Below are 12,513 nucleotides of genomic sequence, written 5' to 3' on the forward strand. Positions count from 1 at the left end.
CTGCTTTTTCTAATTTACCGACTACGCTAGTCACTAGACTTGCGCCCCCTGTGGGACCTCCTGTGCCATTACAGCCACATATTGTCCCTGTAGTTAATCCGCCACGGGAAGGTAATCTGCCCACCCAGTTATAGCAATTAAATCAGTCTTTGGCTAAACAAAAACCTAACCCTCGCCCTCCTAGGACCAAGGGGTCATCTAAGCGGGCCAATACTTCCTCACAATACACACGTTTCGGATACTTCATTCGATAAAGATGGCGTATATACTGACCCCTCAGACACTGATGCAGATGCTTCTGATGGGGAATCTATTACACAGGTGGATGTTCCTGACCTCTTGGAGTCTATCAGGCTGATTCTTCAAATTGATGACGACGCAGAACCTCCAAATACCTCTAAGAAACCCGATAAAGTTCAAGCGTCAGAAGGTTACTAAATTAGTTTTACCCCATTCTGACCACTTAGTTGACATATACGTCAGGAATCCTGGGAATATCCAGGAAAGAAATTCTTCCTGTCTAAGAAGATGCTAGCTCGTTTTCCCCTTGCTGTGGAGTTAAGTAAAAATTGGGAAACACACCCGCCGGTGGACTCACAGGTCGCACGTCTGGTGGTGTCATCTGCTCTGCCTGTCACCTCTCTGAAGGAACCAACGGATAAGCATATGGAGGGTTGCTTGAAGTCTATTTACACTCTTGCAGGAGCTGTGCAGCGGCCTCTTGGGCTGCAAAAGGTATTGAAGCTTGGGTTCAGGACGTTGAAGCGGAGCTACCTTCTGATTTTCCTGATAATGATAGACAGTGTCTTTCATATATTATTACAGCCTCTCATTATATTCAGGAGGCGGCGTCTGATGCCGGTGTCCTGGCGGCCAAAGCGTCTACTACGTCCATCTGGCTCGCCGGATTCTCTGGTTGTGGTCCTGGTCTGTAGATCTGGACTCTAAAAAGACCTTGGAGGTGATCCCCTTTAAGGGAAACATCCTTTTTGGGGAAGATCTCAACAAGATTGTTGCTGATTAAGCATCCGCTAAGACTGCCCGTCTGCCTAGTACTAATCCTTCGGCTCCGAAGGCTAAAAGTACTTCCTTTCGACCTCCAAGTAAAGCAAAGGGTCAGGTGTACCCGAAATAGGCTCGCACTTCCAAATTCACTAAGCCCAAACCTAAACATTCCTGGGCTGCCCGTCAGCCTGCTTCCAAAACAGACAAGCCTGCTGCATGATGGGGCGGGCCTTCCCCTGGGGGACCCCAGGGTGGGAGGCCGACTTCTACGGTTTGCTCAGGTATGGTTACAGACCACTTCAGACGCCTGGGTAAAGGAAGTCGTCACTCACGGATACGCCATCTCTTTCAAGAAACATCCCCCTCGCCAGTTTTGCTCAACAAACATCCCTTTGGATCCGGTAAAAACAAAAACTCTCCATTTGGTGGTACAATCCCTCCTGGACACAGGAGTGATAGTGCCAGTGCATCTAGCTCAGAGAGGCAGGGGGTACTATTCAACGCTGTTCCTAGTTCCGAAACTGAATGGGTCCTCCCGGCCCATTCTCAACCTTAAGTCTTTAAACAAAATTTGTGAAGGAGTCTAAATTCCGTATGGAAACTCTTCGCTCTATTGTTCTGTCCATGGAGCCCAAGGACTATACGGTATACCTGGGCATACAGGATGCTTACCTGCATATACCCATTGCCATGTCGCATCAGCAATACCTGCGGTTTGCTATTGGCAACCTACATTTTCAATTCCAGGCCTTACAGTTTTGGTCTGACCACGGCTCCAAGAATCTCCACCAAGGTCATGGCGGTCATGACGGCTCTGCTCCGCCGTCAGTTTATCAGGATCCTGCCATATCTGGACGATTTATTGATCCTGGCGAACTAGCCGGGAGGTTCTCCTTCGTCATCTGGAACAGACGGTCCAATTCCTGCAAGTACACGGGTGGCTCATCAACTGGAAGAAATCCTCATTGGTCCCTGCTCGGAGCATGGTGCACCTGGGGACATTATTGGACACCACAACCAACGGTTTTTCTGGTCTCCGGAGAAAGTCCTGAAACTTCAGGACAAGAGAAGATGCTTCCTATCTTGCCCACGTGTGTCGATAAACTAGGCGATGCAAGTACTAGGCCTCATGGTGTTGGCTTTTGACATGGTGGAGTACGCTCAATTTCATTCCCGCCCTCTGCAGAGGTTAATCCTTTCCAAATAGGACAGCCTGCCCCACCGGATCAGGACTCACATGATCACCTTGACTCCGGAGGTTTGCCCGTCACTGACCTGGTGGCTACAGGACCAGCAATTGAGCAGGGGTTGTCCCTTCTGGATCTCCAACTGGGTTCCTAACGAAGGACGCCAGTCTGCGGGGTTGAGGCGCGGTTTTGGAGCAACACTCTCTTCCGTGTCAGTGGACCGGGGAGGAATCTCTCCTCCCGATAAAAATTCTGGAGTTGCGGGCAGTGTTCAATGATTTGAAACTGGCCCTGCCACTGGTACAGAAAAGGACGGTGGCGTACATAAATCATGAAGGCGGCACTCGAAGCCGCATGGCAATAATGGAATTGTCAAAGATTCTTCTTTGGACGGAACGCCATCTGCCAGCCAAATCAGCAGTGTTCACTCCGGGGGTCCTCAACTGGGAAGCGGACTTCCTCAGTAATCAGGACGTACATGCTGGAGAGTGGATTCTTCATCCGGAGGTCTTTCAACTCCTAGTGGACAAGTGGGGCCTACCAGATGTAGACCTGATGGTGTCTCGACACAATCACAAGGTTCCGGTCTTCGGAGCAAGAACAATGGATACTCAAGCAGCGTTTGTGGACGCACTGGCAATTCCATGGAACTTTCAGCTGCCGTACGTGTCACTTCTGCCCAGGGTAATACGGAAGTTCAAGCAAGAAGGAGGAATCCTACTTCTAATCGCTCCAGCGTGGCCCAGACGGTATTGGTTCTCAGACCCACAGGGTCTCTCGATAGAGCGTCCTCTTCTACTTCCGCAACGCCCAGACCTCCTCGTTCAGGGCCCTTGTGTCTACCAGGATCTGGCCCGACTGGCTTTGACGGCGTGGCTCTTGAAGATTCCGTTCTGAGGACCAAAGGATTTTCTGAGGCGGTCATTCAAACTATGTTGAAGGCCCTACACCGGCTTCTGCTCGGATTTATCATAGGGTCTAGAATTCTTACTTCACCTGGTGTGCGGCTAAGAAATATGATGCATACAAGTTCAGTACCACCAAACTTTTGGCTTTCCTGCAACAGGGCTTGGACTTAGGCCTTCGTCTAGCCTCCCTCTAGGTTCATATTTCTGCCTTGTCAATATGGTTTCAGAGAAAAACTGCGACCCATACATTCACTCAGGGTGTTTTACGGATTCAACCTCCCTATGTTCCTCCTGTGGCTCCTTGGGATTTGTCGGTTGTTCTGGATGCCTTACAAGAGTCTCCGTTTGAACCTCTTGAGTCTGTGGACCTAAAGTGGCTTACTCTTAAGGTCTTGTTTCTGCTAGCTATTGCCTTTGCTAGACAGGTTTCAGACTTGGGTGCCTTGTCCTGTCGGTCACCTTTTCTGATTTTTCACCGTGACCGGGCGGTTCTTAGAACTCGCCCTGGTTATCTACGTAAGGTTGTGTCATCTTTCCACCTTAACCAAGAGATTGTGGTTTCGGCCTTTACCTCTCCTGGTTTATCCTCCAAAGAAAGGTCTTTGGATGTGGTTAGGGCTCTCCGTATTTATGTGAAGAGACAGCTTCGCTTAGGAGATCTGATTCTCTCTTTGTTCTTTTTGGTTTTCACAAACGTGGCTGGCCTGCTAATAAGCAGACCTTGGCCAGATGGATTAGAATGGTGATTGCACATGCTTATGTACAGGCTGGTCTTCCAGCTCCTACTACCATCAAAGCCCATTCTACTCAGTCTGTTGGACATTCTTGGGCGGCCCGCCGTGGTGCGTCTGCTGAAAAATTGTGCAAGACGGCTATGTTGTCCTCAGGGAACATGTTCATCAGGTTCTATGCCTTCGATACTTCCGCCTCCCAGGATGCCTCCATTGGACGCCGGGTTCTTGTGCCCGCTACAGTGCGTCCCCTCCCATGAGGAACTGCTTTAGGACATCCCCAATGTAATTCCCTGTGGAATCACAGTGTACCCCGTTGCAGAAAAGGAGATTTATGGCAAGAACTTACCTTTGTTAAATCTCTTTCTGCGAGGTACACTGGATTCCACAGGGCACCCACCCTGACGCACTTAGCTTCTTTGGGTTTGTATGGCATTAGCCGCTGGTACCTTCTCCTGTCGTGAGAATGTAGTTGTACGTGGCTACTAACTGTTGTCGTCTTTTACCTGCTATTGCATTGGACTGGTTAACAAAACTAAGCTCCAGTGCCTGGAGGCGGGGATATAGAAGAGGCGGCGCTATGCATCCTGGGAACAGTCAAAGCTTTTAACCTGTTGGTGCCTCGGATCAAGATCCAACTCTACACCCTGATGTAATTCCCTGTGGAATCCAGTGTACCTAGCAGAAAGAGATTTAACAAAGGTAAGTTCTTACCATAAATCTCCTTTTTGCAATGTTCTCCCCACTGTCTGGGGCAGTGGACCACTGTGGTGGAGCCTTACAAATCCACAGTAGTAATAATAATAATAATATCCTCTGGCCTAGGCAGAAAGGCATAGTAGCACTGCATATTTTGATAGATGAAAGTATCCGACTGCTCATGTCACCAGAAACAAGACCCTCTTATAATAATGAAAATGTCTGAGGACATTGCAGCAAGGTTGACTGTCATTTATATTTATACACCTACATTTAGTCGGTTCTGTAGCTTGGTCATTTCTGCATTGCCAGCCTCTGTATTCTCATTAATTCCGCAGCTCAGCTTGGTCAGAGTTTCCTTGCCAGAGACATTGTCAAGCTCTCTATACCTTTGCTTCCACATTTCCAATTCTGTAGGGAAAACAATAAGTGACACGTGAAATAAATACAGCAGCCAAACATAGCATGTATTAGCACATAGCCAGCGTGTACGCACTGTGGTGGGAAGGATATAAATGACACTGTATGCTAGAAGCTAGTGACATCACTGAGGCATGAGGCCTACACATTGCTGCATCCAATGCGATGTGAGGACTGGCTTACTTTAAGATAAGACATTAGAAAGACAAACAAAGCTTCACTTTTATAGCGAGCACACACAATATATACAGCGGTGTTGCCTGACATATAGTCAATGCAAAACCTCACTTCTGAACACAAATTACCCTTTTCCCAGACAACACACTTACTTTCAGATAATGCTGCGGCTTCTTCTACTTTAGCTTCAAGTGCTCGCTCTTGTTCTTCCTGAGTCTGCTCCTGCTCAATAAGAGTCATCTTCATGTCCTCAATTATCTTTTCCTTAGTCTTCACATCTAAGACACACAGGAGCAGCACGTTTCATGTATTTTCTCAATAGTGTTTATTAACTGTTGCACTGCACCAAGTAACAAGCAATAGCATCTATCTAAAATCCAGTGATGTAGGTAAAGCAGGGTTTTAATAAGATAGCAGTGCGTCACTCCTGCCGCAGCACTTATATTTTAGGGGCTTACATTAGCAAGCTGACATGTTTGAGATGTGGAGGTTTATGTCCAGAAATCATGCGTGGGGGAGAGAGAATGAGCCCCCACGTTTCAAATAATGCTGCCAATTCGGTTAATACCAATAGTGGTCACATATAAATAACGGTTACTATGCTTTTTCAGACACACACTCAGTTTTATATAATAAAAAACACACAGACAGTAATAGCCAGGTGTAATATGGGTGCAAACTATGTGAAATATTATTGGTGACTAATATAAGGTAGAAGAAAACAAAGTTGTTTTTTTACGTAACTAACTTTATTGTGCCGATAACAGTGTCATGCATACACCAGACCGTTTTATACAATTCCTCTGAGCAGTGAGAAAACTAGGAATTATGGGAGAGATTGCAGCACGAGTTGTGCTAGTACTCTGGAGAAGCCAGTTGAAATGATGCAAAAAAATAAAGTTGTATGTAAAAGTGGTTTGAAGGAAAATTATCTGCTTAACATCTTCCAGATAATATTCTCATTTCCATTCCGTTTTCCCTGCCGCAGGAAAACAAGTGCGCACTCTCTCACTTGCTAGCTAGCGAGACACTACCACGGAACAGCTGATTAATCCCAGTGCACAAAACACAAGCCAAGGCTGCTGTGTCTACTGTTTGCTTCAGCTGTCACATTTCCAATGCATTAAATCAGCTAATGCAAAAAAACAGAGAGATTGCCGATGCAAGTATCAACGGAATACATTCCCAGGTTTTTATTCCTTTTCTAATTAAAAAATCCATTAAAGTCAAATGCAAGGTAAAAACTGTAGATATTATGGTCATTAGCAGTATTAAATCTAATAGAAATGCAGGCTTTACCCTCTCATACTCATCTCCATCTTTCTAACATAATTAGCGTCAGTTTACTGGCATAAATTACCTAAACAATGACTTCTGGCTCTCCAGGAAAGCGTGGAGTGACACAAATGCTTCCCATGTGATTATAACTGTACCCAAAACATATTTGTGAACATTTTTAGTCAAATTTTACTAATGAGTCCAACTTTCATTAGAAATAATTTGAATTTAGTTTGTCAACCAACATGGAATTCCATGATCACGTTATTAAATATGGAACAGAGATATGTCGCATCTAAGGCTGGCTACGAACATCCCGATATATTCTAGGTTCGATGAACGATATATTGTTATCGGATAGGTGGGTTTGTACACCTGATCTGTCTGTGGTCACCATCGTTCGCAGACATATCATGTCTGTCCTGTAGCCCAGCTGATGCTGATATATCATCCATATATATCAGTACATCTGGCTGGGTGTATGGCCGGACCATACAATAGATCGGCCGCAGCAGGCATGAATAGGACGTCACAAGTGAGCGGGCATATTCAAAAGACTCTGCTGCCAGACACATGGGAGCGGCAGATTGGCATGTGTGTACACACACACACAACATAGCTTGGCATACACTTCACTAATTGATAAATCCATTGGTGGATTAGCAGCATGTCCAATCCATCAGCTAAATGCGTACCCAGCAAAATTTCTTATGAATACTTACTTTGCAAACCTAACACCCTCATCTATCAAAGGGAATTTATTTTTTAATGTATTACAAAATATATTCACACTGTAGACACTACATTTGATTGTAACAGAAAGGTGAATACATAAATGAATGTAAAAACCTTCTTGTAAAAATCACAAGTAGACTCCAGTTTATAACTGTGAATATACTCGCTTATTGAGCAGAAAATGCATTAAACAGGTGATTCATTTCCAGTTCCATTCCTGGAAATAAATGTGGCCGTATTTAAACATTTAAACACTTAATTCTGCTCGTCTTCATGAATATTAAGCATTCTGATTTCCAGTCAATGAACTGTACGCAGATATTGATTGTTAATGCAATGCCATTTAACATAGGGTAATAATACCATTTGCCTTCAAATGTAGTCACCTAGAATAATTCAAATTGCAATTGGAAAAAAAAAAAGAGAATATTTCTTCAATCTTTAAACATTTTTAAATTACAAATATATGGAGTGAATTATATTGGACAATTTCCAGTCATTAAATAGACGCTTTGAAGAATTCATGCTTGAGAACATACTTTATTTGCATAACAATTCTCTTCTCAATTTGCAATAATTTGCGTGAATTCTTTTCCTTTCATTTAAATGGTGTATCATGAAAGGCAGCTATAGACATATCATTTATCAAGCAATAACCTTTAAACAAAGTAGGCAGTGTGTGAAGGATTGTGGTTTTAGTCCGCGAAAAGTCAGCTGGAAACTACATCCTTTTCAAACCAGGAAGACATGTGGACAAATCCAGCTTGCCGTATTTGCGGCAATCCAGGGGCACGAAGTGTGCCCGTGACTAAAACGTGTGCATGCGTCAAAGTAAGCGCACCCTTAGTACATGGGCGCCACATTAAGATGCACCCACGCCGCGGGTGGACGTACGGCTGAGCCACAGGATGGATGAGTGTGGCTACAACAAGGGCGCCTCCACTGTGTGCTAAATAGACTACAAGTGAACCCATAACACAAAAAGGTTATAACAGTTTATCGGATTGCTTGTGATAATCCACACAAAGACACAAGCACATATGATTTTTTATATATTTTTAATATTTCGTCAAATGTCATGAATAATCATAAAAACAAAAACAGCATGTAATCCAATATTGGGATTATTAGACAAAAAAGGAGATTTATGGTAAGACTTACCATTGTTAAATCTCTTTCTGCGAGGTACACTGGATTCCACAGGGAATAACATCGGGGTGTAGAGTTGGATCTTGATCCGAGGCACCAACAGGCTAAAGCGTTGACTGTTCCCAGGATGCACTGCACCGCCTCCTCCATATCCTCGCCTCCAGGCACTGGAGCTCAGTTTTGTTAACCAGTCCAATGCAGTAGCAAGTAAGAGAGACGATAGTAATTAGCCACATAGAACCACATTCTCACGACAGGAGAAGTACCAGTGGCTAATGCCATACCAACCCAAAGAAGCTAAGTGCATCAGGGCGGGCGCCCTGTGGAATCCAGTGTACCTCGCAGAAAGATTTATTACCATAAATCTCCTTTTCTGCAGCGGGGTACACTGGGGTACCACAGGGAATAATATCGGGGATGTCCTAAAGCAGTTCCTCATGGGAGGGGACGCACTGTAGCGGGCACAAGAACCTGGCGTCCAAAGAAAGCATCCTGGAAGGCGGAAGTATCAAAGGCATAGAACCTGATGAACGTGTTGACTGAGGACCATGTAGCCGCCTTGCACAATTGTTCAGCGGACGCACCACGGCGGGCCGCCCAAGAGGGTCCAACAAACAGAGTAGAACGAGCCTTGATAGCAGCAGGAGCTGGGAGTCCAGACTGCGCATAAGCTTGTGCAATCACCATTCTAATCCATCTGGCCAATGTTTGCTTATTCGCAGACCAGCCACGTTTGAGAAAACCAAAAAGTACAAAAAGGGAATCTGAATTCCTGATATAGAGGCAGTCCTTTCCACATATATACCGAAATCCCGTACCACATCCTAAGATCGCTCTTTGGAAGATAAACCAGAAGAGACAAAGGCCGGAACCCCAATCTCCTGATTAAGATGAAAAGATGATACCACCCCAGGCAAATAACTTGGGCGAGTCCTAAGAACTGCCAGTCACAGTGAAAAATCAGAAAGGATGGACGACAGGACAAGGCGCTAAGTCCTACACCCTCCTGTCGGAGCTAATAGCCAACAGAAAAACAACCTTAAGTGAAAGGCATTTAAGGTTCACAAACTCAAGAGGTTCAAACGGAGACTCGTGAAGGGCACTCAGAACTACAGACAGATCCCATGGAGCCACAGTGAGAACAAAGGGACGCTGAATACGTAAAAAACCCAGAGTGAAAGTATGAACGTTAGGAAGAGACGAAATTTTCCTCTGAAACCATACCGACAAGTCAGAAATATGAACCTTGAGAGGTTACACGAAGGCCCAAATCTAGGCTGTGTTGTAGAAAAACCAAAAGTCTGGAAGTCATAGTTCTTACTGGCACACCAGGTGAAGTAAGAATTCCAGACCCTGTAATAAATCTGAGCCGAAGACGGTTTACGGGCATTCAACATAGTTTGATTGAACGCCTCAGAAAAACCTTTGGCTCTCAGGAGTGATGCTTCAAAAGCCAAGCCGTCAAAGCCAGTCTGGCCAGGTCCGGGCAGACACAAGGGACCTGAACGAGGAGGTCTAGGCGTTGAGGAAGTAGAAGAAGATGCTCTATCGAGAGACCCTGCAGTTCTGAGAACCAATGCCGTCTGGGCCACGCTGGATCGACTAGAATTACGGTAGTATTCCTCCTTCTTGCTTGAACTTCCATATTACCCTGGGCAGGAGTGACACTGGAGGGAACACGTATAGGCAGCTGAAAGTTCCACGGAATTGCCAGTGCGTCCACGAACGCTGCTTGAGGATCCCTTGTTCTTGCTCCGAAGACCGGAACCTTGTGTGATTGTGTCGAGACACCATCAGGTCTACATCTGGTAGGCCCCACTTGTCCACTAGGAGTTGAAAGACCTCCGGATGAAGACTCCACTCTATAGCGTGTACGTCCTGACGACTGAGGAAGTCCGCTTCCCAGTTGAGGACCCCCGGAATGAAAACTGCCGATATGGCTGGCATTGAACACTGCCAGCAACTCCAGAATGTTTATCGGGAGAAGGATCCCTTGTCCTTGCTCCGAAGACCGGAACCTTGTGATTGTGTCGAGATGCCATAAGGTCTACATCTGGTAGGCCCCACTTGTCCACTAGGAGTTGAAAGACTTCTGGATGAAGGCTCCACTCTCCAGCGTGCACGTCCTGACGACTGAGAAAGTGCACTTCCCAGTTGAGAACTCCCGGAATAAACACTGCCGATATTGCTGGCAGGTGGCGTTCCGCCCATTGGAGGATTTTTGACACTTCCATCATTGCCATGCTTCGAGTGCCGCCTTGATGATTTATGTACGCCACTGTGGTGGCGTTGTTTGATTGTACTTGAACATTAGTGTGTAGTCTAGCTGAATCAGCGTGGATTGAAAGATTTCAAAGGGTGAAAATTTCTAAGGGTGCAGTTTGTGACTTGTACTGGATAACGTCATGATCAATATGCAAGGACTATGAAGTAACCTCATATCTCATTGTTCTCATACCTGCAGGTAAGACTAATGGGACAACAATTACCAGCAAGCTGTACTGCATCTGCTAATTATCATATATGAATACCATGAATGCTTAGCTATAGGTATGACTAGTGTATTAATTATTATAAGCAGAGTGAAACAAGTTTGATTATTAATTATTTGGGGAATGTGTGATGGTTTCATCCCCACACACCATTTGTGTAAGTTTTATTGCTTCAATTGGGTGATGGGCTAGGGGAGGGTCCAATCAATCAATATGCTTACATACACATGTTTTTTGGTCTTGATATTAGTGTGTAGTCTAGCTGAATCAGCGTGGCTTGAAATATTTCAAAGGGTTAAAATTTCTAAGGGTGCAGTTTGTGACTTATATTGGACTTTACCTGGATGGAAACTGAAAGTAAACACCAAACAAATGCACAAAAACAACCTTCACAACCCAACAATACTTGGCCTGCAACTACAATTGTTTGTCCACTCCTAATATTCTCCAATCCTCACTTACTCAGGAAACTATACATTCACTTTCTGCAAAAACACCTGCAATGCAACTTTGACTCGGACCCTGCAAATACCTGGAAAACAAATGTTTCATTGAGAAGCATTGTTAATGAAGTAACACTGACTTGCGGTTTGCTAACACTGATTAATTTTCCATCTAACAGCAGCAAAAGATTTGACTTACTGTTAACCTGTAGACAATAACCACATTTTAAATACTTGCAAATCGTACTTATTTCTACAAATTTCACTGCTCTCTCATTCAGCCACCACTCCTCCTATTCTCATTTTACTACCACTATTTACTCCATCAACACTATGGCCAGGCTGGCAACATTTCCCATTAATTCTCGTCTTCCTAATCCTTTATTCTGTCCCCTGGTACCACCTCTATCCCTCTCTCCCAGTCTCCTACATCTCATACTCTCTCCTCCCCTCTGCCTCCCTTCCCCTCTTCTTCTGTTTCCCCATTGCAATTTACTTCTGCCCCTTCACACCCTTTCTACCCCAACACTGAACCCTGCTCTCTCCCTCCCCTGCCTGTCACCTCACCTCTCCTCCACCACTATCATACTGCACTTCCTCCCTGCCTCACTCCTGCAGTCTCCCTTCCTAGCCAAGGCCCCAACACCATCATTACACCCTCTTTATCCCTTCATTCCACATTTATCTTACCTCAACGCTACAGCAATCCTGATAATCTCATTCACATCTCTCCCACAAACTCCTACCCCGTCCTGTGCGCTCTGGAATGCCAGATCTGTTTGCAACAAACTGGCCCCCACTCATGACCTTTTCATTTCCAACTCCCTGCACCTCCTGGCCATTACAGAAACCTGGATTACTCCCTATTACACCACTTCTCCTGCTGCTCTCTCTGCTGGGGGCCTCACATTCTCACACACACCCGACCCGGGGGTCGCCATGGGGGTGGTGGTGTGATCCTATTACCCTCAAGCTACAAATACCAACTTATACCTCCAGAACCATCCCTTACATGATCTACATTTGAGGTCCATGCAATACGCCTCTACCAACCTACTAATCGTCGAGTTGCTGTCATTTACCGGTCACCTGGCATTTCCTCCAAATTCCTCGACAACTTTGCTTCCTGGATACCTCACTTCCTCTCTTCTGACATTCCCTCCATTATTCTAGGTGATTTCAACATCCCTGTCGATAACCCCATAAAATCACCTGCCTCTAAACTCCTTAACCTCACCTCTTCACTTGGTCTCTCCCAGTGGACCACCTCACCCTCCCATGTGAACGGG

At 45.3% G+C, this 12,513-nt stretch overlaps 1 protein-coding gene across 3 annotated transcripts in view; it reads right to left on the reverse strand.

Moving 5' to 3' along the window:
* Positions 1 to 12,513, reverse strand: part of KIF20B (kinesin family member 20B) — a 502,673-nt gene that overhangs the window by 117,597 nt on the left and 372,563 nt on the right. For all 3 annotated transcript variants that reach the window (XM_063961679.1, XM_063961680.1, XM_063961678.1), the window contains exons 24-25: positions 5,280 to 5,405; positions 4,802 to 4,941 (exon numbers count right to left, since the gene is read on the reverse strand). In XM_063961679.1, the coding sequence (XP_063817749.1) occupies positions 4,802 to 4,941; positions 5,280 to 5,405 (266 nt within the window). The remainder of the gene's footprint in view (positions 1 to 4,801; positions 4,942 to 5,279; positions 5,406 to 12,513) is intronic.

This window comes from Pseudophryne corroboree, chromosome 3 (genome assembly GCF_028390025.1).
Source record: "Pseudophryne corroboree isolate aPseCor3 chromosome 3, aPseCor3.hap2, whole genome shotgun sequence".
Lineage (NCBI taxonomy): Eukaryota > Metazoa > Chordata > Amphibia > Anura > Myobatrachidae > Pseudophryne > Pseudophryne corroboree.